This window comes from Phodopus roborovskii, unplaced genomic scaffold, assembly GCF_943737965.1.
Source record: "Phodopus roborovskii unplaced genomic scaffold, PHOROB, whole genome shotgun sequence".
NCBI lineage: Eukaryota > Metazoa > Chordata > Mammalia > Rodentia > Cricetidae > Phodopus > Phodopus roborovskii.
In genome coordinates, this window is record NW_026126517.1 from 37,319,806 (window position 1) to 37,346,527 (window position 26,722).

The window sequence follows — 26,722 nt, forward strand, 5'->3', positions numbered from 1 at the left end:
GTACACAGACATGCTCGTGTACACATGACAATAAAATAAAAGGGGTTGTGGAAACGGCTCAGCAATTAAGACTGCTTACTCTTCTTGCAGAGGACCCTTAGTTCAAGCACATTCATGACTCTCCCCAACCCCCAGTAATTCCAGTTCTAGTAGATCTTGGTCCCCTCTTGCCTCAGGCACCTACACACACATAAACACATGCACATGCATACATGTACACAAAAATAAATGAATCCTTTTTCCATGTAAAAGGCAGGCTGGTCTTCCCTGCCTCAAAATAGACCAGCAAGTCAGAGAGCTGTGAAGGGCAGAAAGGAGTTGAACTGTTCTTAAGGGCTTTACAGTGGCAGGAGCATGGGACAGGGAATGAATGTGGCCCTCAAGTGGCTGAGAGAGTTTCCTGGATCACAGTAAAGAAGCAAAGACCTTGGTTCTACAGCTGTGGGGCCTCTGTTCTGCCAGTGACCAAGTGAGCCCTGGTGGATTCTTCTGGACAGGCATTCTTCCTCACTGCATCTTTTTAGCCTTCGGGAGACCAGACCTGAGCAGAGAGTGTAGTCGGTCCCACCCAGAGTCTGACCTGCAGACTTCATTACATATTTGTAGTGATTTGTTGCACAGCATGAAAATTAATATGGGGAACTTTTATGTGAGTATATAGGGAGGTCTGTAAAGAAATAGAAATCTTTTAAGTGAAAAAAAAAACCGGGGTAAAAGAAGGTATAGTTATAATTAAGAGTCAGGAAAATATTTCCCATGGGCAAAGGCCTGAACAGACCCACAGATGATCAGAGAGGGTGTGGCAGGGTTAGAAAAACATAAAGATTTTCTATTTCTTTGTTATAGTGCATTTATAATTAAAATAGATTTCTGTTAGTATAATAAACATTTATATAATGCTGAAAATGCGTGAAACACTTGCTAGAGGTACATATGACTTAATTTTTTAAATTATCAATAAGATAATTGGTGTCAAAATCTGTAGGTAATAAAAACCTTGCATTCTAGAACATGGGCCAGTTATTCGTCTTCCAATGAGATATCTTTAAACACATTTTAGTACATTAAATAATTTTTATTTTATATGTATGTATGTATATATGTATGTATCTTATATGTATGTATATGCTCCTGTGTGACAGTCCATGTGACACATGTCAGAATGCAACTTACACAAATTGGGTCTCTCCTTCTACCATGTGGGTCTTGGAGATTGAATTCAGGTCCTCAGGCTTGGCTGCAAGCACCTTTATCCACTGAGCTGTCTCTCCAGCCCCTGATGACATGGCTTTACCCCCCAGTGTTGGTAAAGAAGGTACACAGGCCTGTACCTATTTTAAAAAGAGGGCATGTAGGGGTGTGAGTGTCAGCTGGCAAAGTTCATTTCAGGTTGGCCCTTTCATGGTGGGGTTAAAGGATCCGTATCTCTTGTCACTGTAGCTTAAGGTCCACTCCATTGCTCACGGTGTTTTCCCTGTGTCCAGCAGAGGGTGTGGAATGGGAGGTTGCTCTGCATTGATTGCATTCTAGCTGCACATTATGGGTGAGGCTGAGTCAGGAAGAGGAAGGAATTGCACTTAGGACCTATTACAGACTCTTTAGGGTGTGGTAGTGTGTACACCCAATAAATTTCATTGTCTCACTTAAGCACTAAGGCTGTCCTGCAGTTTAGTTTGGTTCCTTTGGCTCTAATTTGGGAGATATACTTGTGCTTTCTTCTGACTGCTTAGAACTGAGGATGCTCCTTAAGAGGACCATGCTCAGGGAAGCAATGCTATTGTGCTCAGTTTTGCATGAGACTTACTAATTAAAACATTTCTGGGGCAGGAAAAATGGCTTAGTGGTTAAGGACACTTGCTGTTCATCCAGAGACCTAGAATTCATGTTTTAGTTCCCACAACAAGTGGCTCACAGCCCTCTGTCACTCCAGGGGATCCAACACCCTCTTCTGGCCTCCCCAGGTTACCACCCCCCCACACACACACAGAGAAGACAGGGGAGAAAGAGAGAGAGAGAGAGAGGGGAGAGAGAGAGAATAAAGCTTAAATAAAGCAGTCTACAATTTGAGTTTGTATAATTACTTCTTAATGGTGAGATTTAGGTAAATATTAGTGAAAAGGATATTAGCAACCAGAAGGTTTTAAACAAAATGTGGCATGCTTTGGATTAGGCTTAAGAAAACATTACACTTGAACTCTGTGAGTTTAAGGCCAGCCTGGTCTACAGAGTGAGTTCCAGGACAGGCTCCAAAGCTAGAGAAACCCTATCTCAAAAAACCAAAAAGCGCAGCTGTTTAGAGCCCTTATTGTTCTTGCAGAGGACCTGGGTTCTATTCCCAGCACCCACATGTGGCTCACAGCTATCCATAACCCTAGTTCCAGCAGACCCTCCATTTCTACCAGGGACATACATGGTGCACATACACGCAGGCAAAAAACATCTAAACGTTTTTATAAAAAGAAAGGGAAACATTTGACAGTATGTAGAATTAACCTGTGGAGCTAAGGGAGAAATAGGGGATCAGTTAGCCATCAGTGTAGTCCAAGGGCAGACACCAGAAGACGACATGAGCTATTGCCATGCTTGCTTACTGTTGTTTGATAATATGTTAGTTTTTTTCTAGGCTATTTTTAAAATGTTCATTTGCATATTTCCATATATTTTCACTTGAAGTAATGAAAACAGTTGAGATGGTGATTAAAAATAATATACATACAAGTTTATTTAAAAACTCATTTCTCATCATTGGTGCGAAGTCTAAAGGAACAGAAAGCAACTCTCTAATTTAATGTATATTATATGCTAATATAAATACATTATAACACTGCTTCCTGAGTCTCCCAGGATACTGAACCCTATGGTGTAGCTATGGATCTACTGTTTCAGAATGGTAATAATATAAAAATACACAACTGTTTGGAAACAGATTTGATCATTATTAAATGTGTTCCTTAAACTGGATATTGAAAAGGAAAAAAAAAAAAAAGTAAGTCTAGGCACATGGTAGCTCAACGCCTATAATTACCCAGAGGCAGAGGTGGGAAGATCTTGTGAATTGGAGGACATCCTGGTCTATATAGTGAGTTCCAGGTCAGCCATGGCTACATTAGTGAGATCCAGCCTTTAAAATATACATACATACATACATACATACATACATACATACATACATATATTAAAACGCTGAATAGAAAATAATAACATGGTGGATATGAAATCTAGCCATACCTCTTGACAACACCGGAATGTTATTAGTGAATATGTAAGAATGAGTATGCTAAAACTCCTGTTACACAGAGTACCCAGTGCCTCACAATCAATCAGCTGAGATCATGACACTGTCACCATCAGTCAAGAGGTTACGGCATTTATGTACTGCTGTCATGATACTCATATCAATATAGGTAACTGCAAGTTTACATTAAAATAACAAAGATATTAAACTGTAGGCTTCATAATTTTTCAGGTGCAGAAAATAGCAGTTTGAAAATAGATTGACTTCTTTGGCATTCTCTGCTCCTCTTTGTATACACTATTTTGTTCTAATTATGTAGTAGAATATAGAATAGTTTGATAGGAGCAAGAAGCTGACCAGGATGCTGAGCCACTTTATATCACACTCAAGCTCTTCAATTTTATCTGCAGATTCCCTCCCGATCAGGATGTTAGTTACTTTCCGTGTCCCAAAGCACGAAAGGGAAGGTTTCAGTCTGAGCTGTTGGACTGTGTTCACTTGCGCATCTCTGAGAAATGCGAGGAAGTGTGTGCTCCCAGCTCTGAGCTGCCTGAGGGGGACAGCGAGCACTTACTCAGCAGCTGTCTTCCTGACCACTAAACTCACTTCTTGTTTCACTGTTTTTTGAGACCTGGTCTCTCTGTCACCCAGGTACTCCTGGACCTCGCCATCTAGCCTAGGTTGGCCTTGCACTAGTGTCAGTCCTGCCTCACCCCCAAGTGATGGTTTCACAGGTGTGTGCTGCCAGGCTTGTGTGGAGCCAAACTTACAGTCTGTAGTTTGGATAGAGACAGGGTGAGGGGTTCACAGTAAGAGTGGAGGAACACATGTGCCTTCAAGTTAAGCAGGGAGCGTGGCAGGAGCTGGGGACAGCCCTACAAGGCCTCTTCTGAGCCGCCTCGTCTCAGCTCTCTGGCCACCCTATAGCTCCAGACTTAGGGCTCAATGCCATGGTGGCTCCTACCATTAGCTTTCTGCAAGATTGTTTGTGTCTAAGGTGAATCCTGTTCTTACATTAATTGATTAGTTACTTTTTCCTTCCTAGTTAAGGAGCCTGGACAGAGCATTGCTCACTGTAGATAGTAAGGAAAACCCAGAGAGTCTAAGGAGAATGGACCTCTTGTCCCACACCTTACAGTGGGGAACCGGATGTTGTATTGTTTTGTGGAGTGCTTGTATATTAAAATTGAGGTCCTAACTGCCCTTTCAGTGTGCCAGGCTCTGTGATCTTATTCCTAGTCCGGATGAAAAGGAAACTGGAGCCAAGTGAAACGGAATTGGAGAAACTACTTGGCAAATCTGTATTTTAAGATCTGAATTTTGAAGAGATTTGCTTATATGATAAAAGGAAGGTGGAGAGAAACTGGAAGAGGCTTCCAAGTAGAGACCAGGAAGACAGGACACGCTGGTGTTCTTTGGTAAGATAAGGCATGTAGCAATACATAGATTAGTAGTTATGGGTTAATAATTGAGAGATAGCTAGCCAATAAGAAGCCCTAGCCATCGGCCAACAGTTTTATAAGTAATATAGCATCTGTGTGTTTCTTTGGGGCTGACAGCTGTGGGACCACACTGGGAAAAAAAAAAAAAAAAACTGCAGCTACAAAGAACAACAGAGAATTTGCTTCTAAGCTTTTGAGAAAAATCAGTCCTGCTTGTAGTTTTCAGTTTTCTCTGCTTCTCATATATTTGAAAACGTTTTAAGTGTTTTACTAGGAGACACGCAGTGGTCGCCAGGGGAAGGCTGTTGGCCCCTTTAATAAATTCATCCTTGTTTTGTTTAATCAGAGACTCAGGCCTGGCTGTGTTTTGAAGTGCAGCATCTCACTGAATTTGCTGATACGTTAAACTTCATCTTATTAATATGTAATGAGAACCGAATACCTGGCCAGTGGGTGGTACTTCTGTCTAGAGTCTCCCAGCTGGAAGCAAGATCAGCAGTGAGGTTGAATCACAACCTGGTAACAAGTGAGAGTCAAGTCTGTACAGTGGCCCTGAATTGGAAGTGAGGTCTCTCCTCCATTGTCCTTTGTCTCTACATGGCTGGTATCAGAGTCCCTGAAAATTGTCTTGACTGTCCCTCTCTTCCTATCCAGGTGCAGTCAGTTGTGTGCGTGCTGTTGTGCTGTTGGTCTTCTTGGTTAAATGATAATTCAGGAAGTCCATTGTCAGGTCAGAGTCCCTCCATCTGCACAGAGAGTGCCGACTTCGCTCTATCACAGAGGTCCTTGTTCAGGTTGGAAGGGCAGTGTGAAAGGTGATGGATTCTTCCCATGAAGCTGTTGGCACCTCCTCACACAGCCGTCAGCAGCATGTGTTCTCCTGTGACGATTTAAAGGGCGTGCATTTCTTACATTTCTGACTCTTCTGCCATGTCTTCAGAAGCTAGGGAGGTCTCAGAGGAGTCAGTGCTGAGACTGAATTATCTGTTTTTCCATGGGAGGGGCCCGCACATTTACCACAGACCAGATGATTCCCTAGAACACCCCACTTCTATCAGTAATAAATATGAGCTCCATTTAAAAAGCCAATGTCCTTTAACAGAACAGGGGAAATTTCTCAGATATTCTATGCATCACTCTGTATCTTATGGGGAAAAATAATTACTGATTGAAGTCATTAAATTGGCTAAAAATTCATCAGATAGAGATGTGTTATCCTAGCAACACTTTAATGAAAGAATTTTGTGGGAGACTTGTAGCTTTTTGAAACTGAGGGCTTTAGGCCTCCTTTCTCAGACACATCCTCTTGTATGTGTATATGATATGAATGCTTGTGTCTGGGTACATGGTGCGTGTGTCGGGTACACCTGCATATGTATGCATGCAGAGGACCAAAGCTGGTATTGGCATCTTCTCTGATCATTCCCCACTTTATTTACTCTCCATGAACCTGAAAGTTACCAGCTTTAGTCAGCTTGTGCTGGGGGCAAGCCCCTCCTGTCCCCAGTGCTGGGATTATAGGTAGAAGCCATGCCTCTTTGGGTTTTTACTTGGGTTCTGAGGATTGGAACTCTGGACCTTATGCTTACACAGCAAGTGCTTTATCCACTGAGCCATCTCCCTTTCTCAGGAGTAATGGTTTAAACAAGCAGAAGGAAAGTTATTCGGGGCCACACTTACTGTCTGCTTGGGAATGTATACTATATAGAGAAAATATGAAATATATAGGAATCATACCTTGAGGCAGCTCTGGGTATGCCTCAGTTTAATGCAGGCCACATATCTTCTTCCATGATGCTCCGAGGCAGAGCATCCAGCTGGGTATTGGTGCTCGTGCTGACTCGCGGCAGAGCAGTGTATCTGAAGGGAGCACTCCAGTACAGCACAGCTATAAACCACTGTTCGCAGTGGGATGTTTTATCATAAGAGACATACTGTGTGCACCACTCAGACAGGTAAATAGTGATGGTAGAGGGTGTGTGTTTAGGTTCTCTGCTCCGAAAGATTCTTCTCTGCAGTCTGCAGATGGGACTTTTTCCCATGGGGGTATGGGTAGACTGGACTTGTGTCATTTTCTGCCAGCCTTCATGGACACTACCTAGCCTGGGAAGAAATACAAAGCATAACATTTGGAATATTATAGCATTTATCTGAAGGAATCAGGTTTAAGTTCAGTACCTGTGGGTTTTAGTTGATTCGGCGGTTCAACAAATATTTAAATTCTGGGGCCGAGGGTGGTGAGCAGGACATGACAGACAAGTGGGGAGGATGGAAACACAGTGCAGGCTTCAGCTCGGTGGGGCAAGCCTCTCTGAAAGGTGCTCCACACCTGTAAGAGGGAGGCTAGCTTTAGTCTGTGAAGCCAGAATAAAATGAGTCTGAAAAGGATGAGTTAGTTGGCAGTGAGTTAGAGATGAACTGCAGACAGGAAGGGAACTCAGGAACTCTGTGCAGGAGCACAGTGCTTTTGAAAATCTCACTGTGAAAGACTGTGGGGCTGCAGGGATGGCTCAGTGGTTAAGAACACTTGCTACTCTTGCAGAGGACCCGAGTTTGGTTCCCAGCACCCACATGGTGGATTGCAACTGTCTATAATTCCAGGGGATCTGATGCATTTTCTGGCATTTGAAGGTACTGCATAAACTCGCACAGACACACACACACACACACACACACACCTACACACACACCTACACATAGACACAGACATACATACATATTCACACACACACACACATACACACACACACTTAGAGACAGAGAGAGATTGGGCAGGGCGATTGAAGGGTTGGAGGATACCAAGCTTTAAGCTCACACTTAGAGGTCAAGAAGCCCAACCATAAAGAAGCACTGGGGTCATGTGAAGGGTTTTGGTCTTAAGAGTGGTAAGAGGCCATTACAAGATTTTGAGGCCTGTGAATTTACACTCGAGAAAGAGGTCCTTCTATTTGGGTGTGGGATCTGGGCAGTAACCCTTTGTGCTGCCTAGTGATCCCCTATTCCATCTAGTGTGCCTTTCCCCCATGTCATGTTGGAGCAGCTGAAATACAGATATATTCCCTGCAGTTCTTCTAACTAGTTCCATTTTATAGACCTGGACACTGGTGCCCTGAGGATTCAGTGATTTGACCTGAGTCAATGACAGTGGTTTAACTGAGAATTTGATACAGGTACTGCCAAATTTGTGTTGCAAAATAAGAATATTCACTCAAAAACTATCTATTGCACACAGCCTGTCTAATGTATGCACCTGGATAATTCATGCAGATGTCCTTTAGCAACATAACTAGTCCTTTCTTGGATCATTTTGATTTCTCCTAGTGGCCACCAGAGGGAGCCAGAGAGATTGATATTTTGATAAAACTGACATTTTCAAGTAGGTAATATTTATCTATCAGCACTTCTGTCATATTAAGATTAATTACTTAAGTGAACTAGGTCCCATTTTGAGTCAAAGGTTTAATGTGTATCTAGATATTGAAAACTCTGGAAAAATTGGTAACAAAAATATAACATTAATGTGATCTTTAAAAAAGATTTATTTTTAATTGTGTGTATGTAGGTAAATGTAGGTATGTGCATGTGAGCAGAGTTCTCACAGAGGCCAGAGTCATGAGTTCCTTCTGGAGCTGGAATTGCAAGCAGTTGTAAGCTGCCTGAGGTGGGTACTGGGAACTGAACTCGGGTCCTCTGTAATAGCTTACACATTCTTAATGGCTGGGACATCTCTCCAGCCCCTTCTGTTGTGCTTTAAATGGCAATTTTCCTTTTTCCCTTTCTTGCCCTTCACCATCTGATTTGGAATATATGTTAGTATTTGCTTGTTTTCCCTCCTGTGAGCACACTGCGGTATAACAAAACAACCCTTATGTGTAGTTTGGAGATGGAGTTTGAAGGCTTCCAGATGACTTATGGGAGTATTTGAAATGCCTGAGATGCATCACCCATTATTTTGATTTATCATTAGTTTCCTCAGAATTGATTTTCATTTTGAAAAGTTATATGCTGAGGATGTCACTTACGTGAATCTGCAGAGCCTGAATCACTGTGTCATAAACTGTAGATTTATTGAGTAGAGAAAAAAGATATATTGTTTTAGAGTCTTGGCTGTTGCATCTATAAGAACCATCAGAGTATTATTTTTTTAAAAAAATGTGATGGGACTGGAGAGATGGCTCAGTGGGTAAGAGCACTGGCTGCTCTTCCAGAGGTGCTGAGTTAATTCCAAGAACCACACACATGGTGGCTTATAACCATCTATGGTGGGATCTGATGCCCTCTTTTGGAGTAAAGTCATACATGCAGATAGAGCACTCATATATAAAATAAATAAATATATCTTTTTAAAAATCTATGATGAATAATATGTTTATTCAACAGAATTCAGCCTTAGAGCTGAGTTTTAGGGTATGAACAATCTCCTGTATTTATCATTATCACACTTACTAAATGTCATAAATACAAGTAACTCCTTTGTGTGTCTGTCCATGGTGTGCTTGTGTGTGGGGGGGCACATGTGTGCTTGGAAAGGCTAAAGGTTGACTTGGGTGTCTTCCCCAGCCCCTCTTCATTTGCTGAGGCAAGGTCTTTTGCCAAAGGTTTACCATCAGCTCACCTGGCTAACCGGCTTGCCCTGGGATCTGTAGTCTTTAGGCGGGTAACCAATCCATCCACCTGCTTGTTTGTCAACTACTTTATCCCCTGAGTCATCTTTCCAGCTCCCACGTAGCCACTTTTATGGAGCAATTAGTAAATCTTTACCCTGTTTTGACAGCATGACATAGGAAAAAGGAACTTGAGGACTAGCTGGGTCAGAGTTTTAGCTGGCATCTGGCAGCTGTGCAATGCTGACGGTCACTGAACTGTGGTGAGATTCTTTTCTTGGAACCAGCTGAGAACTTGGTTACAGTTGAGAACTATGTGAGGCACTGCCTCGGTAAACACTGATGGTTTATTGTCCTTTCCTGTCTTTGTGATTAAAAACAAAACAAAACAAACAAACAAACAAACAAAAACACTGACTAAAGCAACTTGAGGGAAAAGAGGTTGATACTGTCCTTATGGTGGGAAATTCAGGAAGATACTGAGAGCTGGAAGTAGCTAGTCTGTTCCATCCACAGTCAGAAGAGAGAGAGTGATGGATGCTTGCATGCTAGCTTCATCCCTACATAGTCTAGGATGCTGCTCAGGGGAATGGTGCCACCCACAGTGGGCAAGTCTTCTTACCTCAATCATCATAATCCAGAAGCTTCCCAAAAGACATGCCCTGAGGCCCGTCTCCCAACTTCTGTCCTTAATGACTGACACTAACCATCTAGGCCATCTTGGATTACTTTTGATGAGGGCCTCACTTCCAGCAACCAATTGAACCGATTTACCCTTTAAAGAACCTGCATTTACCCAGTCTTCCCTTTCTCTTTGGCTTCATCTATTTTGGTGCTGAAGAAAGCAGTAGCCCCAAATCCTGGAGAGTTCTCACCATATTCTGGCTCATGTAGGCTTTTGGTGTTGTGCAGAATGGCTAAGGCCCTATGATGTGGGTGCTGGAGAAAGGTTGCCCATCTGTGAAGGACTGAGCGGGTGAGCATTACCTTTGTACCCTTGGGGAAAGAGGGAGGAGTACTTTTTCCTTACAATTTCATCCCTGTAATACATTATTACAAATGACTTAAAATGTGTCTGTTTCCCTTCTTTTAAGATAGTGAAAGGGTTGGGTGTGGGTGGGGCTGAGAGAGAGCTTGGTGGGTAGGAGCAAGCGCTGCTGTGTGTGACTGAGGACCTGAGTCTGGTGCCTAGCACCCATGTTGTAGTGCTCCTAGTTGCCTGCAACTCTGTCACAAGGAAACCCGATGCCCTCTCCTGGCCTCCACAGGAAACTTAAAACAGCCACTTTATTTGCTGCTGAGTGTGTAGGTCATTGTTTGGACTGGACTCTGTTACCTGGTTGTTGTCTGGGCAACTCTTGTGGCTACTACAGGAGTGCAGTGGGACCACTAGGACTAGGTGACTTAACATGGTGGCACTGATACTTTTGACACTTTGAAGTGCTGCTTGGCTGGGTAACTTACATGGCTGGGTGGCTGCTAAGCTTCTTTTCTTTCATGATCTCCCATCGTCAAGGAGCCATCCTTGTCTGGTGAGCTGGTGGTAGTCTTACATGGCAACAGTGGCAGCCGCAGGTGTCGTGAGGCCTGACTTCAGAGTTGTGCAGGTTGCTTCTGCTGCATTCTGTTGGCCAGGTAAAACAAGTTCCCAGGCCAGCTCACCCTCAGTGGATGAGGAAGTGTATGCCAGACCCTGGAGGGAGGAGTGGGGAAGTCACTCTTCAAATGGATTAGCTTACCCAAGTGGGAGGAACAATTGTGTGTCACAGTCCACCACTGTAAATATCTCATTTACTAGGGAGAAAAGAGCAATAGAGCCCAAGCTGAGGGGCTTGTTTCAAAGTTCGGCAATTGTGTGTGCACTTTTGAAGAAGAGAGCTGTACTTTTAAGATAGGTATAAATATACAGCAGGCCATGAACTTTAATTTTCTTAAGTATTTTTGTGAATGTGTGTATGTATTCATGTGTACACATGTGTGGAAGTGTGTGTGCATGTGTGTTCATGTGCATGTGGAAATCAGAGGTGAGCGTAAAGGTGCTGTCTTCAGTTTTCTACCTTATTTTATTTTAGTGTTTTGAAAAGGTCTCTTTCTGAATCTGTTGTTTGCTAGTTAGCGAGGCCTGCTGGCCAGCAAAACCAAGGATTCCTCTGCCCCTGCCTCCCCAGCATGGGGATTACAGACTCAGCACCCAGCTTTTTTTTTTTTTTTTTTCTTTTTTTTATGTGGATCTAAGGATCTGAACTCAGGTCTTCATGCTTGCCCAACAAACACTTTACTGGCAAAGCTGTCTTTCCAGCCCTGTCACATACATTTAAATATGTGAAGCATATGCTAAGGCTCACTGGGATGAATCCTCTGCAAAACAACTACGTTAAACATTTGTGTAGAAATATTATTGACTTAATGTATGAGGAGAAAAAAAACATTTTCTTACAACCATTTCTTTTCCTGTGATGCTTTTAATATTTCTCATTTTAAATAAAAACATTGACAGTAATTGTAAAGTTTGCTTTTAGCTTTATTCTTCTTGTTTTTTAAGAATTTATTTTTAATTATGTTTGTGTGTATATTTCTGAAAGAGGGTATGTGCATGTGAGTGCAATGCTCATGGAGTCCAGAAGGGGGCATCCAGTTCTTTATAGCTGCAGTTTCAGGTGGTTGAGAGCTGCCTGTCTTGGGAGCTGGCAACTGAACTTGGGTCTTCTGCAAGAGCAGGGCAGGATCTTAACTGCTGATCCATCTTTTGAGTTCTTGGGATTGTATTTGTATTTCATTGATATTTCTTTGCAAACTGTAGCAAAAAATAGCAGTGAAAGATCTAGATATGGAAATAGCTTTTTTTATTTTTACTGTGATTCAGCTTGAGGCTCTTTAGCTAGTGTATAGGTTTTGCTTTTTATTTGGTGTTTCCTAAAACTGGCCAGTATTTGACAATGGCAAAACATTTTTTAAAATGATCCATATATCTTTGTCTGGTGTGTGTGGGAGCAGAAAGCTTTCAAAGTCCCTCTTTGGTTTTTATCTCTATATTTAAAAAATACTCATAGTATTTAGGCATTTTAAAAACTCTAGTCTGAATACATTTTCTAAAACTATTCAGGAGTTTACTTTTTTCAGTTAACAATTGCTAAACATTTTAAAAGGGACAGAATGAAATCTGACCAGCCCAAGAACTCTGTCCTGTGCACCATAGTTAGTTGTGTTTAAGATGCATGAGGGTATCTGCCTGGAAATTTTTGGTGCATTTTCTTTTTTGGAGAGGTGAAGTAAGAAAACAAACAAACAGGCACTTATTTGAATTGCAGAGATGCTGTGCTGGCTAATTTTATGTCACTTCACACAAGCTAGGGTCATCAGAAAAGAGGGAGCATCAACTGAGAAATGCCTCCAGAATATCTAGCTGTAGGCAAGCCTGTAGGGCATTTTCCTTATTGGTGATTAATGGAGGAGGGCTCAGCCCATTGTGGTACCACCTCTGGGCTGGTGGTCCTTAGATATAAGACCAAGCAGGTTGAGCAAGCCACAGCAGCAAACCAATAAGCAGCACCCCCACCCCCACCCCATGGCCTCTGCATCAGCTCCTTCCTCCAGGTTTCTGCCCTGTTTTGAGTTCCTGTCCTGACTTCCTTCGTTGATGAACAGTGGTATGGAAGCTTATGCCGAATAAACCTTCTCTCCCCAAGTTGTTTTGGTCATGGTGCTGTATCACAGCAACAGTAACTCTACCTAAAACAGGCACCTTCCAGTCTTGATTGGTCTCCCCTTCCATCTCTATTTTGAACCAATGGCCTCACACACCCTAACTGAGTGCTCTAGGCTAAGCTAGTCTCCCGCCTTCTTCCTATTTTTTGTTTTGGAGTATAGTCTAAGTTGCCCTGGGTGGCCTTAAATTCACTCCGTAGCCTATGTTGGCCTTGAACTTGTGATCCTCCTGGCTCAGCCTCCAAGGAGCTATGTTTACAGGGCTGTGCACCAGCCTGGCTGCTCTATATTTTTAATGAGCTTTTTTGAATGCTCAAACAGTGCTAATAAAGGAGCACACGCCTGCCTTAGTTAGGGCAGGACAGTCTGGTATGTAAGCAGCAGCCTAGAATAGAATCGAGCTGGGAGGCCAGGGACTCTTGGCAGAGCATTGCCTTTTCTTGCTTCTAGTTCTTTAAAAAGGTTTTCTCCCAGATTTTATGGCCACTTGAGATCCTGAAGTCAAGTTTATTATTTAAATATTTTTTGTCTTTGACATTTTGTCTCTAATTCTATGTACATGTGCAAAGGTGGGTTGGTGCACATGTACATGTGTGTACACATGCATTCACATTTATTCTTCTTGTGTGGGGGATAGAGGCTGATGTCAAATGTCTTCCTTAGTTGCCTTCTGTGCAAGCTAGTTTTAGATCAACTTATCAGAGAAGAGGGAACCACCATTGATAAAATATCTCCATAATATGATTGGCTGGTAGGCAATTCTGTGGGGTATTGTCTTGATTGATTATTGATGTGGGAGGCCCCATCCCACAGGGGGTGGTGCACCCCTGGGCAGGTGGTCCTAGATACTATTAGAACCAACAGGCTGAGCAGGCCACAGGAGCCAGCCAGTAAGCAGCACCCCCCCCCCCGGGGGGGGGGGGGCTCTGTGTCAATCAGTTCATCACGTTTGAGTTCCTACACCGACTTTCCTCAGTGATGGACTATGATGTGAAACTCTAAGCTAAAATAAACCCTTTCTCCCCAAGTTACTTTTGGTCACAGTGCTTTATCACAGCAATAGAGATCTCAACTAGGATGCTGTCTACCCTGCCTTTAAGGCAGGGTCTCTCACTGAAGCTGAAGGTCACTGATTTGACTGACTGGCCTGTGCTGGGACCTGGGATGACAGGCATGCTGCCTTCCTTGGTGTCTTACCTGGCTGCTGGGGCCCTGAAGGAAGATCCTCATGATTGCATGCAAGCACTTCCCCCACTGAGCCATTCGCAGCCTGTTCTAGACACTAGAAGTAGGCAGAGAAAGTCAGTAAAGTGGGACGAAATCTCCTAGTGCCTTCATCAGAGGGGAGATGAATACTCTCCCTTCCCTCTGTTCCAGTGAGACCTAGTGGCATGCTTTCTGAGCATACAGTGGTGGGGTAGATAGCGAGTTAGTTATGGGGCTCAGGTAGACAAGCAGGGGCACGGAAATAATCATGGGGAAGAGTCGGCCTGAGGCACAGAGGCTGGCTGTACAGCACTTGTTTTCTTAGCTCATTCTTCTCTTCCTCTTTGGTTATGTCAGCTGTTATATAAGAGGGGGACTGGATGACCTGGGCTGAATGGAACCCAGGAAATCTTACTAACCACCACCAGCCCAGTGAGCTGTGGAGCAGGTCTGATGTGCAGCCTAAGCTGTGAGGAATGCCCACACCTGTGAGCTTTGCTCTCTGGCTGCTTGTTTCTAAGCAGGGGTGGAACCTGCGCTGGGTTTTATTAATGAGGCGTATTGGTAATAACAGGGTTCTGTAGAAGCCTGTTGTGCTGCGTTTTAATCAGACTCTTGGAATTTGCCTATACTCACACATTATTTAGCATGCTCATATAGTTTTCCACTGGGGAAGATTTAATTTAGTTGTGTCTATAGTTTTCTCCCCTCAGAAAGGCTTTTGTCTTGAGATTGTGAGCTGCTGATTTTAATTAAAATATTTATTTATTTATAGAAAGGGTCTTACTATGTAGCTCTAGGGGGCCCAGAACTCAGAGGTTTGCCTGCTTCTGTCTCATGCATGCTAGGAATAAAGGCATGTGCGACTGTGCCACATTTGTTTGCATGATGGAGGGACTGGGGCATGCATGTATCATGGAGCATGTGGAGGGCAGAGGACAGCATGCAGGAGCTTCTTCTCCTCTTCCACCATTGGATCCTGGGGAGCAAACTCAAGTTGTTGGGTTTGGTAGTCTCTTTACCTGTTGAACCGTCTCGCTGGCCCAAATTGTTATTTTTTCTTAAGTGTAGTTGAAAATTTTGTTTGTATTTTTAGGTTTGAAGTAGATTATGATATCTGGCAGTTTCTAGTAATGACTTGGCTTTATAAACATTGCAGTGGTTATTCAATATAAAGTCTTGGAAGTGTAAAAAACTTTGGTGTGTAGTACAGGTGCATATATGTAATGTATGATGTGTGCACGCTTGTGTATGATGTATGTGTATTGTGTGGTGTAATGTATGTATATGTGTGTAGTGTATGTGCATGTGTGTGTGGTGTGTGCATGTGTGTGTGGTGTGTGCATGTGTGTGTGGTGTATGCACTGAACCTGGAGCTAGGCTGACAATAGCAAGCCTCACCTGTGCTTCTATCTGCCTCCACTCCACCCCCACAGTGTTACGGTTTTAGGCATGTGAGGTCACACCTATTTTATGTGGTACTGGGGATTCAAACCCAGGTCCTCATGCCCTCAATATCCTCCCCTATGCCCCCTCCTCAGCCAGAGGATGAAATGTTTTTAAACATGTCCACAGAGTCTCTTAAAGGCTGTCACCCCAGTCTCTGATGACATTCCTTTGGAAATGCTAAAACTAGGAATCCATGTTTTTGATCTGGGGGCGTCTGCCTTGGCCTCCAGTATGTATCTCCCCTGTAATACCATCAGCTTTCTTTGGAATATACCAGGGTCCTTCCAGCAGTGGTTCACTGTCTGGGATGGAAACCCTCATGGCTGGTCCCCATCACTCACAGCTCCCTCTCTGCTCTCCTGCAAGCTTCACTGCTGCCTTTCCTGATCACCAGGCTTGACTCCTGCTGGCTCATCACCTCATCTTCCCCATGCTTACTTGACAGTATCCTGGTTTCCCCTTTGTCCTTCTCCATTAGAGCATCTCATTCTAATTGGAGGGAGATTTGGGCTTAGCATTCCCAGGACTATCCCTTTGAACAGTACATATTTCAGACAGTACATACTACTTATACAAATGTTAGTGTTTTCTTTCTTTTGCTGTAAAGAACATCACATCTAGATGAAGATGATGATTGATGATGATGATTTTGAGACAGGTTCTCACTATGTTGCTTGGCTAGCCTGCAACTATGTAGATCAGGTTGGCCTCAAATGCACAAAGAGCTGTCTGCCTTTGCCTTCTGAGTGCTGGGATTATCAAAGGCATGTGTCTACACAAGGCTTAAATATATAAGACCTATTTGTATTTCTACATCAGAATATTTTTTTTTTCATTTGCTCAGAGAAGTGGATATAACTCAGCTAGTAGAAAGAATACTGACCAAAAAGTTGTAAAGGCTTCTAAGTGTTTGTAGCCTTAGAGCAGATGGGATCCTCTGGGGAGAACAGAGGGCCTGAAGGATGGTTGACAGTCTCCATAGAAACTGGAAAGGATAGGGCTGGGAGAGCTTCCTGGAGGGTACACCCCAGGATATGAGCCTGCCCTTTCAACTCTTTACTCTGATTATTTATCTATACACCTGGCACTTCTATATTAAATGAGCTAGTGTGTTCAAAGGGTGACCACTCTGGGCTGCTCTGGCAGACTGACCAAGTAGAGGAAGGGATTGTGGGAAAATGGTTGGTAACCAGCCTGTCAGGAACACAGCTGACAGCCTTGGAATGGCAGTTGGCATCTGTCTTAGTCTGTTTCTCTGTGGCTATAGCAGAATACCCGAGACATGGTGATTTATAAAACAAAAGAATTTCCTTTTGACTCACTTCTAGAGGCAAGGGAGTTCAAGAACATGGAGTCAGGATATTTTTCACTTCTGGGCAGGGCATCCTAACACGGAAGACGCTCAAGTGCACAGGTGTGGTGCCCTTACCTCTTAACCCAGTCCTTCAAGAAAAGCTTAGTCCCTGTCACAGTGAAGATCAAGTTCAGGGTAAATAGTTAAGCCTGTTTAAATCACAGTGTCTTAGAGGTGGGGGTCTCTGGGCTCTCAACCTGGGAGAGTGACAACTACCTCCCAAGTAAGAGTTCAGCTAGGGGACATCCAAGTGTCACCTGCTTGGCATGTGGGAAACTCTGCATGCATCTGATCATAGAAGTGTTCTGTGAGGTTGAGTGGTGGAGGAGGTTAGCTTTGCAGGTCTCACAGAGTAGGGCTTTAAAGTGAGGGCCATTTGTTTTAATCTGATTGTTAAAATGGATGCTTGGCACCTGTGAATGTGCGTGAGTATGCTGTGGCATTCGTGGGGAGCAGGGCAGTGAGAAAAGCTTACAGGAGTCATTCTGGGAGCAAACCAGACTGTCAGTCAGCCTTGACAGACAGTGTCTTCACCAGCCGAGCCCTCTCACTGGCCCTTTAAGGCCTTCTTATTTCTTTACATCTATAAGCTTTTTCTCAGGACTTTCTATCTTAAATAGTAAGTGAGTTCACAGCCAATGTTGAAATCACACAGATTTTTTTTTTTTTTTTAAAAGTCTGGATTAGACTGTAACAAAGCACAAAGTATTTACTAATGGTCATTTCTGATGTCAGGTATGCTGGCTCCCTTTCTCTGTGACAAAACACCTGACGCTGTCAACTTATGAGTATTCTATGACCAGATACCTGGGGGACTCTCCACAGACCAAAGAATGTTTCAGAAACCAACAGTTGTGTATCCTGTAATTTGACTCAACTCGACACTATTTACTTGAGACAGTACTAGATCCTGCAGGGAAAGATAACTGGCTTAGGCATTTGGGCTCAGATTTGGAGTTTTGTGTCATGGCTGGCCCTATCACTTTAACGTGGTGATGAGGCAGGTGCTGTTTTGGTAGGGGTGAGTGGTGGAGGAGGGCACTCATCTTGGTACATCCAGAAACGAGAGGGGTGTTGGGGAAGAGAAAGAGGACCAGGATTATCAGTGCCTTTAAAGAGGCTTCCCTCATGATCCCTTTCCTCCATTGACCTGCCTGAAGTGTCCCCTGCCTCTAGAAATACCCGTATATATTCATTAGTGGATGAATCAAATCATGAGGCCAGAGCCCTTGGGATCCAGTCACCTCTCAAAAGTCCCACTCCAAGGACTACTGTGCTGTGGCCCAAGCATCTAAGCACATAAGCCTTTATGGACATTTCAGTACCAAACTGTAGTGGGGAGATTATTTTCATTTGTAAGCATGAGTATAACTTAGGTCTTTCGCTGCTGTTTTGTTTTTGAAACGGCGTCTCACTGTAGCTCTGATTGTCCTGGAACTCACTATATAGATCAGGCTGGTTTTAAACTCACAGAGCTCTGCCTCTGCCTTTAAAGGTGTGCATGACTACACCTGGCCAAACACACATTACTCTAAATTTTTAAAAATTTTACATAATTTCTGAAAAGGTTATGGATTAACAATTGGTATGAGTGAGGTGCCCATGTTAAGGCCGGGGAGTTGCTTCCTTGGTGTTGGTTTAGCACTTGTGTTAGTCATTTTCTCTTTTGCTGTAATAAAATGCCAGGAGCTAAAGTGACTTGTGGAAGGAAGGGTTTATTGGGCTCACAGCTCCAGAGGGACAGTCCATGATGGCAGGGGAAACGTGGCAGCAGGCAGCTGGAGCCGGGAGCTGAGAGATCACATTCCCATCCACCCACACTTAGAAAGCCCAGGGTGTGAACTGGAAGTGGGGCGAGGCTATACACACTAAAAGCCTGCCCCCAGGGACTTGCTTCCTTCAGCAAGGATCCCATTCCAAATGGTCTATAACCTCCCCAAACAACACTGCCAACTGGGGACAAAATTTTCAAATGCCCAAACTTTTGGGGGCCGTTCCTCATTCAAGCCACTACAGGGTTTAAAGCTGTCATCCAGTTAGACCCACCTAGTGAAATAGCTGTTCTGTGTTAGAATGTTGTATTTATTCTTTAGAAATAGCTGTAATTTGACTTTACCATAGGTATTTTGGATTGCTGCATTTGGAGTTGATTATCTCCTTTTCAAGCCAGTGTAGTAACTAACCAGGGAACTATCTTTGCTGGAGGATGGCTCATTTGGGAAAACTCTTGCCTTATAATCACAAAGACCTGACCTTAACCCCCAGAGCCGTTGAAGAAATGCTGGGTGGTGTGGCATGGACCTGTAATCCCAACCCTAGAGAGTCAGCAAGAGGAGGGTCCCTGGGGTTCCCTGGCCAGCCAGTCTAGGAGGTAGATAGGTAGTGTTCCCGAGGATGACCTGGAGGCTATCCTCCAGCTTCCAGACACAAGTATACACGTGCATCTGCATATGTACAAACACATACACAAACACATATGTAAATACACCTAAAGTTTAAAAACAAGTGCATTCATTATCTGATGCTTCTCAACAGAGATGGATTGCTTGCTTTCCGGAGTGTCTTGGGGTTTGTCTTGCTGTGATAAAGACCATGACCAAAAGCAACTTGGGGAGGAAAGGGTTTATTTCAGTGTACAGTACACATCACAGTCCAGCTCTGTGTCTTGTGACCTTTCTTTAAATCCACACAGCCTGAGACTAGTGGTTTCTAGTCCCCCACCTCCCACCCCCAGTACAGTGGTGCCATCTTAGAACCCAGGTGTCTTAATTAGGATTGTTGCAATGAAACACAATGACATAAAGCAAGTTGGGGAGGAAAGGATTTATTTCCCTCACTGCTCCATATAACAGCTCATCATCAAAAGTAGTCAGGGCAGGAACTCAAGCAGGGTGGGAACCAGAGGCAGGAGCTGATGCAGAGGCAATGAATGATACTGCTCACTGGCTTCCTCCCTGTGGCTTTTCTCAGCCTGCTTTCTTATAGAACCCAGGTGTACCAGCCTAGAAGGTGGCACCACCCACAATGAGCTGGGCTTTCCCAAGCCAATTATCAGCTGAGAAAATGCATCACAGGCTTGCCTGCAGGCCACTCTGGTGGGGCATTTTCTCAGTTGATGTTACTTGCTCCAAAATGACTCTATTTTGTGTCAAGCTGACCTAAAACTAGTCAGCACAAGAAGGCTTGTATTTGCTCCTGCATGGCTTGCGTTAAGGGTCTGAATGCTACTTGCCAAGCAAGATACTCAGGTGTTCATAGCAGGTGGTTCATAAAGGACTGCAGGGGGAAGGTGGGCTGTTGCTTCTGCTGGTGGTGATGCAGTAGAGGGCCTACCTGATAACCCGGGTCATGCAATTTAAGATGTTCTCCATCCAAAAAAAAAAGAAAAAAAGAAAAGAAAGGAAAAAAAAGTTCTCCATCAGGTGGGCTGAACCATGTGTGAGCAGGAATGTCAGAGGTGGAAAGGTGGAACAGCTGACTCAGCAGCATCCCCTCACCCCGCCAACCCCCCACACCCCCACCCAACCCTGCCAGAGAACCTGCACGAAGCTTTAATAGTTACTATCAGGTGACGGCCACCCTCACCTGCCTTGGTGTTTTAAAAAGCTGTAAGTTTCTGTTAATTGTTTTAATGGTATCATAAGATAGCACATTTATTTTGGAAATTTTTGCTGGGCTGAAAATCCTAGCTAATATGAAATCAATCCACTATAAACTGTAGCACAGAATCATGGCATTGTTGAGTGTAGGGTTGAGTGATTGTGTTCACAGCATCCAGGAGCTGATCTATAGAACTTCTTCAGCCTACAGGACTGAAATGGGGACTCCCCTTTTCTTTCCTTTTCTTGATTTATTTACTTATTTTATGAGTGCTCTATCTGCATGTACAATTTTATGCCAGAAGAGGGCATCCGATCCCACTATAGATGGCTGTGAGCCATCTATAGTGTGGTTGCTGGGAATAGAACTCAAGACCACTGGAAGAGCAGCTCTTTGAGCACTGAGCCACTTCTCCAGCCTGGAATTCCACCTTTTCAGGCACTGTCAGCGACAACGCCCATTCTGTATTTTTGGTTGTTTCTATGAATTTAACTACTTGAGATTCCTATGAAGGTGACATTATACAGTGTGTGTGTGTGTGTGTGTGTGTGTGTGTGTGTGTGTGTGTGTGTGTGAGAGAGAGAGAGAGAGAGAGAGAGAGAGAGAGAGAGAGAAGGAGTCGGGGGAGGGGGAGACAGAAATAGAAGGAGGAGGTTAACTTATTTTACTTAGCACAGGGTTCCCATGGGATATGATTGCCTTCATTATTAAGAACTGCATACTATTCCATTGTTTATTCATCAAGTATTATCTGGGTTGCTTCTGCTCTCTGCTGTTGGGAGGAATGTTGCAGAGGGCATGGGGATTCTTTGGAATGGATGCCCAAGGGTAGAGGCTTATGCTCTCTAACATCTAATTTTTCTTTTTTTTTGATAGTAGTTACTTTAATGAGTATAAGATCACATCTTAACAATCATTGCTGAGAAAACTGGTTATCTACCCACAAAAGAATGAAGTTAGCCTCTTCTATTACATCCAGTTAAAGCCAGCTGCCTTCACATGCTTACAGACCTAGACTGAGGCCTTATTACTGTAAAATCAGAAGAAACACAGGAGAAGCAGTCGCCATGGTGGAATTCTTACATAGGACACCAAAGCAAAAACTACCCCAGAGTTACCTCCAGTGTGAACACTTCCACCCAGCCCAAGAAGCAGTCAGTCCAGTGAAAAGGCAGGATAATTATCTACTCATAAAGGGCAAGATGTGGAAGATAAATGTATTTTCAAATCTTTTGTTGTATTTTTATTTTGTATGCATGTGTGTGCATGCCACAGTTCACATGTGGAGGTCAGATGACAACTTACAGAGATCTGGTCTCTCCTCTGTCACGTGGGTTCTGGGATTGGACTCAGATGTTTCTCTGCTGAGCCATTTTGTCAGCCCAATTGTCTCTGTAGTCATGGAAGGCTGTCAAAGCTTACCAAATAGTATTTCTGCATCAGTTGTCCTCTGCCCAGGTCTCTTGGTGTATGATGTTGATTGATTTTCATATCATGATCCCTCCTGGAGTTCTACAGATGGGTTCTGTCAGTATTTCATTTTTTTTCATATGTCCTTTTGAATTTGATATGCGCTGATTATTTTGATTATGTTCAAAGCATGTAATAAACATATGATTGTATCAGAACACGATATAATATGTAGTTTTTTAAAAATAGGGCTTGAAAATTATACACAAACATTATCATGCCTGCACCTTCCATTTTTTTTTTAAATACTTGCTTAATGCTCTTAAGTATCCAGTCAGTAGTCACGCTCCTAAAAGAATCTGTTTGCTCAGGCACTGATGTTCACTGCTTGTGTGTTTGGCTGTTAAAAGTCCCTTGTCCCTTTTAATCTATCCGCTTCCATTTTTCTTTCTTGCTGGTTTTTTTTTTTTTTTTTTTTGTAGATTTTATTTTATGTGTATGAAGTTTTGCCTGCACATATGTATTTGTATATAGTGTCCATGGAAGCCAGAAGAGGGTTCAGATTCCTAAGGAGCTACAATTGTGAGCTGCCATGCTGCCGTGTGGGTGCTGGGAATTGAACACGGTCCTCTGTAAGAGCAGCAAGTGCTATTAACCACTGAGCCATCTCTCCAGCCCATTCTTGCTGGGTTTTTTGTTTGTTTTGTTTTGTTTTGTTTTTGTTTTTGTTTTTAAGAAACCATAATTTTCTCTGTGCTAAATTTTTCTTTTTTTAATTTTTATTTCTGCACATCATGCAATACATCTATGGTTTATTATATTCCTCTTTCCCATTATGTTTCTTGTAAATTATTAGATCCAAAGATTTTTGTTTTTATGTTTTTGCTTAGACCTCTTCAAAGGTGGTGGTGGTATGCTCGGCCACTAGATGATGTAGTCACCTTTGTGTGATATCAGCAGTCAAGAAGGCTCCTGGCCCAGAGACACTGAGTAAAGACTGAAAAGAAAGTTTCTTTTCTGTCCCCAATTCCTTTCTAAGGATAATCTTAAGGGCTCCTTTGGGAGAATGTCTGCCTGTTGTGCAAGGAGCTCCGAGTTAGACACTCAGTGCCCTACTAACTGGGTATAAAGTGCTCCATTGGTGCATACAGCAGGGGGTTGCAAGCTGAGCTCTGAGGGGAGGTTGGTCCAGCCCTGAAGCTCCTTAAACTACTGCTGACAGTGCTACTAGCCCTGACACCCACAGCTTCCCCCCTAGTTAATGGGGAGTGTGGGAGAGAGCAGACTCGGGGACTGAAATTCTTCCTACCCAGCGGCTACCAGATTACTTGTTTAAAAGTCAGTTTCGTGACTTCAAGACAGAGAACAAAGACTCTGCTGTGTAGTAGGGGTCATGGGGTGGGGTGGGGGGTGGTGGATGTAAAGTATAAAGGCAGACATGTCTAGCCGCAGTGTGAAGAAGGGTCCCTCAGAACCAGATAGAGGAATGGGGTGGAGTGATGGGAGCATGCTCAGGTAGAGGGGTCTGTGAGGCCTCTGGGGACATGACACTTTGAGAGTCATCCAAGTGGAAGCTAGGGAATATCCTACCAGATCCAGAGGCAGCAGAGCCAGGACTCTGGTTCTTAGGGAGCCTCTGTGGAGAGGGTATGAATTAGGGCTGGGATGGTGGCTTCTGGTGCAGCCATCTGCATGAAGGCACAAGCCATCTCCTGAGCTGAGAGTTCCTCATGTGACTTCGGAGAGTCTGTCTAGCCTCCCCTCTTCTTTTATTTATTTATTTTTTCTGCCTTTGTTGGCCTATTTCTAGGGGAACAAGAAAAAGTGCTTGATTTGTTACCCCAGAAGAAGAATGACTAGGCTGGATGGAGTTCTCTGAGGTCATGTGATCCCTTGGTATCTCATGTGGTCTGGGAGGAAAGCACCTCATTGTTTTCAAAACAATTCATCAGGGTGTGTGACCATATATGCTTTATAATTAGAATATGGGCCTCACGGTTTACATTGCAACTGGAGGGAACCAGTTCCTTGTTGGAGTTCATGCAGCGTTTTCAATAGGCAGCTTGATCTATGGTGGAACAGTCACCTCCTTCCTCTAAGCCTTGCTTGGAATGTATCACATTCCCACCAAGCAGTTTTCCTGAGTAAGTCTTTTTAGCAAATATATAAATTATTCTCATGCATGCATGAGCACACACACACACAGATGCACGCATACACACATGCACGCACACAGGCACGCATGCACATACACACACATACCAAAAGCAATGTGGAAAACCTTGGTATTGTAGGGAGTATGAGTACAGAGGGATTGTTGCCTTTCTCTCTCCATACTCCCCACATAGCTGTGCTTTTTACAATGAAGCTTGGTTTGGGGGATAGGTTTGCTTCCTTCAGTCTTAATCAGTTTATTTCACTGTGATTTGCTTTTATCCACGAATCGAGATCATTCGTCTTTCCACTGATGTAGTATGTACTCAGGCTAACAGGCAGGGCACTTAGCTTGGAAATGCAGAGCACTGAGTTAAATTTAAATTTTTAAATTAAAATTTGTGGCACAGTCTTCTCCATGATACTGTCTTGGTAGTGCCCTTGTCCCTTCTTGTGTGACATGTGAGGAGACAGACTGGCAGACTGTAAACTGAAACCTGGTTGTATGCAGAACAGGCCTGCCAGGGGTCCTAAAATTCAAAGTGGGGTGATTGTGAGAGTGTGTGTGTGTGTGTGTGTGTGTGCGTGTGTGTGTGTTTCCTTAAATGAAAGCATGACATATTTGCTTTAAATAGGATTGTGTATCCTGTTTGTCTAGGCTAGTGAAACTCCATGACAGATGACCCTGAGATTGAAACCAGCTTTAAATACTGTTTTTCTTTTTGTTGAATAACCAGATTTGTCTGTGCACCTCCTGGTCACATCGGCACACACTTGCACTAATTTGTACTGACGTGGTCAGCACGTTTCACAATGTGCTTGAGTCATTTCCCCAGGAGACTTGGGTTTGATTACTCAGAGGGAAGGCATGCATTGACAACAAGTTCCTGGCCCCTTTCTATCACCCAGCTGTCAGGTCCTATGGAATCTAAAATAGAACTGTGCTAATGGTTCCAGGCCACACACTGTTTACCGGTCACTTCGGAGGCAGCCATTCTCATGTACAGTGGCATCTGGGCTGCTGGGTGGATGAAGCAGGATGTGGGGTTTCTCCCAATGGGGTCCCTGAAAGGGGACGGCTCTGAAAGCCAGCTCACAAGAAAGGAAGAAAGAGGAGGAGTTACGTACCTGACTCTGGGCAGCTCTGCATCCAGTGCCTGGCAGCAAGGGGAGCCGTTTTTCAGCCTTAGGAAGGCGGAGAAGGATCCGGAAGATGAAGAAAGTAAATCTGCAGATTCAAGCTACGTGCAGCCCAGCATGTGAGGAGCCAGGTCCCTTGCAAGGAGTCTGCAGAGATTTGTAACTTAATGCAACACGAACCGGAAGCCTGGCTATGATGAACTGTTGGCTCTCTTGCGCTCCTAAGCACACAGTAGGTATCTTGTGGAACAGAGATGTGCCCACAGGCTTCCCGTGTGTCCTGTCTTATTGGCAGCACAGCCAGTCTCTGTGCTGATGATTTTTCTTTCTGCTTTTCCACAGTATCTACAGCAGCTGACAAAGCTTTTGCTTTTCGGGCTTTAAAAGGACAGGACAGAATGTTAGTATCTGGGCAGTGGAACTGTTAACTGACATTGAGCCAGACTGAAATGGTGCTTGAGGAAGTTGGGCTTAAAATTACTCACTGGCATGAGACTTTAATCACATTGAATTATCTTTCTTCTTCCTTTTGTGAAAGCCTTCCTTTGGAGTTTGCAATGGTCTGTGGGCTATGCAGTGCGTTTTTCTACCCAGCAAGTTTCCTTGGGGATCAGGGCCATTTTAAGTCTAAAGATAAACTAATCAGTTTAGGGCAGGTATTTGTGTGGTAAGCATGACCTAATCCTTTGGACATTTGACAGCCCAGTGTCTCTTCTGTCTGAATTCGCTGCTGCTCTCCTAACCAAGCGCTAGATTGTTTTGCTCTGTCTGCAGAGAGAGAAGTGATGCCTAAGCTGTAGTTTAGGTTTTACATCAGGAGGTAGGCTTCAGTCACATGTTTGGACTTTTGAAGTTAGAGGAGATGGGCTGATCAACCTCAGTACATCATTTCTGAAGTCTGTAGGTGCTGAAACCAGGGTCCGTTAAACTAAATCTCAAGAGTGAGTCAGAAATTGAAGTTTTACATCTGTCTTCACAGTCAGATATTTCATTTTTTCTTTCAAGTACTTCATGAGTCAATTGGTAGATTTACGATAGAAGTTTAGGAAGTTAGTGATTTTTTTTTTCCTTGTTAAACATTGTGGGCAGAGGGTTGACTGACTTTGCCAATTATGTGAAAATGCGTAGGTCTTGTAGAGTTACAGAAATAACACTGATTTAGCATGAAATTTAGCAGTAAGTTAACATAATATTTTATTACATTTTTAAAAAAGCTTTATGTGTGCATGCATGAGAGTGTGCACATGTCTTACATAGCTCTTGTGCCCCAGAGGACAACTTATGGATGTCAGTCTTCCCCTTTACCATGTAGATGTAGGGATCAAACTCAGGTTATCAGACTTGGTGGCAAGGACCTTTAGTCTCTGAGCCATCTCTCGAGCCTCAATGTGATATTTTAAAGGTTAAATCTTTTGTGCTTAAA

The 26,722-nt window shown here is 43.5% G+C and overlaps 1 protein-coding gene across 2 annotated transcripts in view; it reads left to right on the top strand.

The window, feature by feature from the left end:
- Uaca (uveal autoantigen with coiled-coil domains and ankyrin repeats) overlaps positions 1-26,722 on the top strand; it is an 82,422-nt gene that overhangs the window by 16,861 nt on the left and 38,839 nt on the right. Inside the window, exon 1 of one of the 2 annotated variants that reach the window (XM_051197677.1) lies at positions 25,088-25,531. The exons of the other annotated variant lie outside the window; for it this stretch is intronic. Coding sequence (XP_051053634.1) covers positions 25,493-25,531 — 39 coding nt within the window. The 5' untranslated portion in view covers positions 25,088-25,492. Of the gene's footprint in view, positions 1-25,087; positions 25,532-26,722 lie in introns of those variants that run through there. 2 annotated transcript variants of the gene reach the window in all.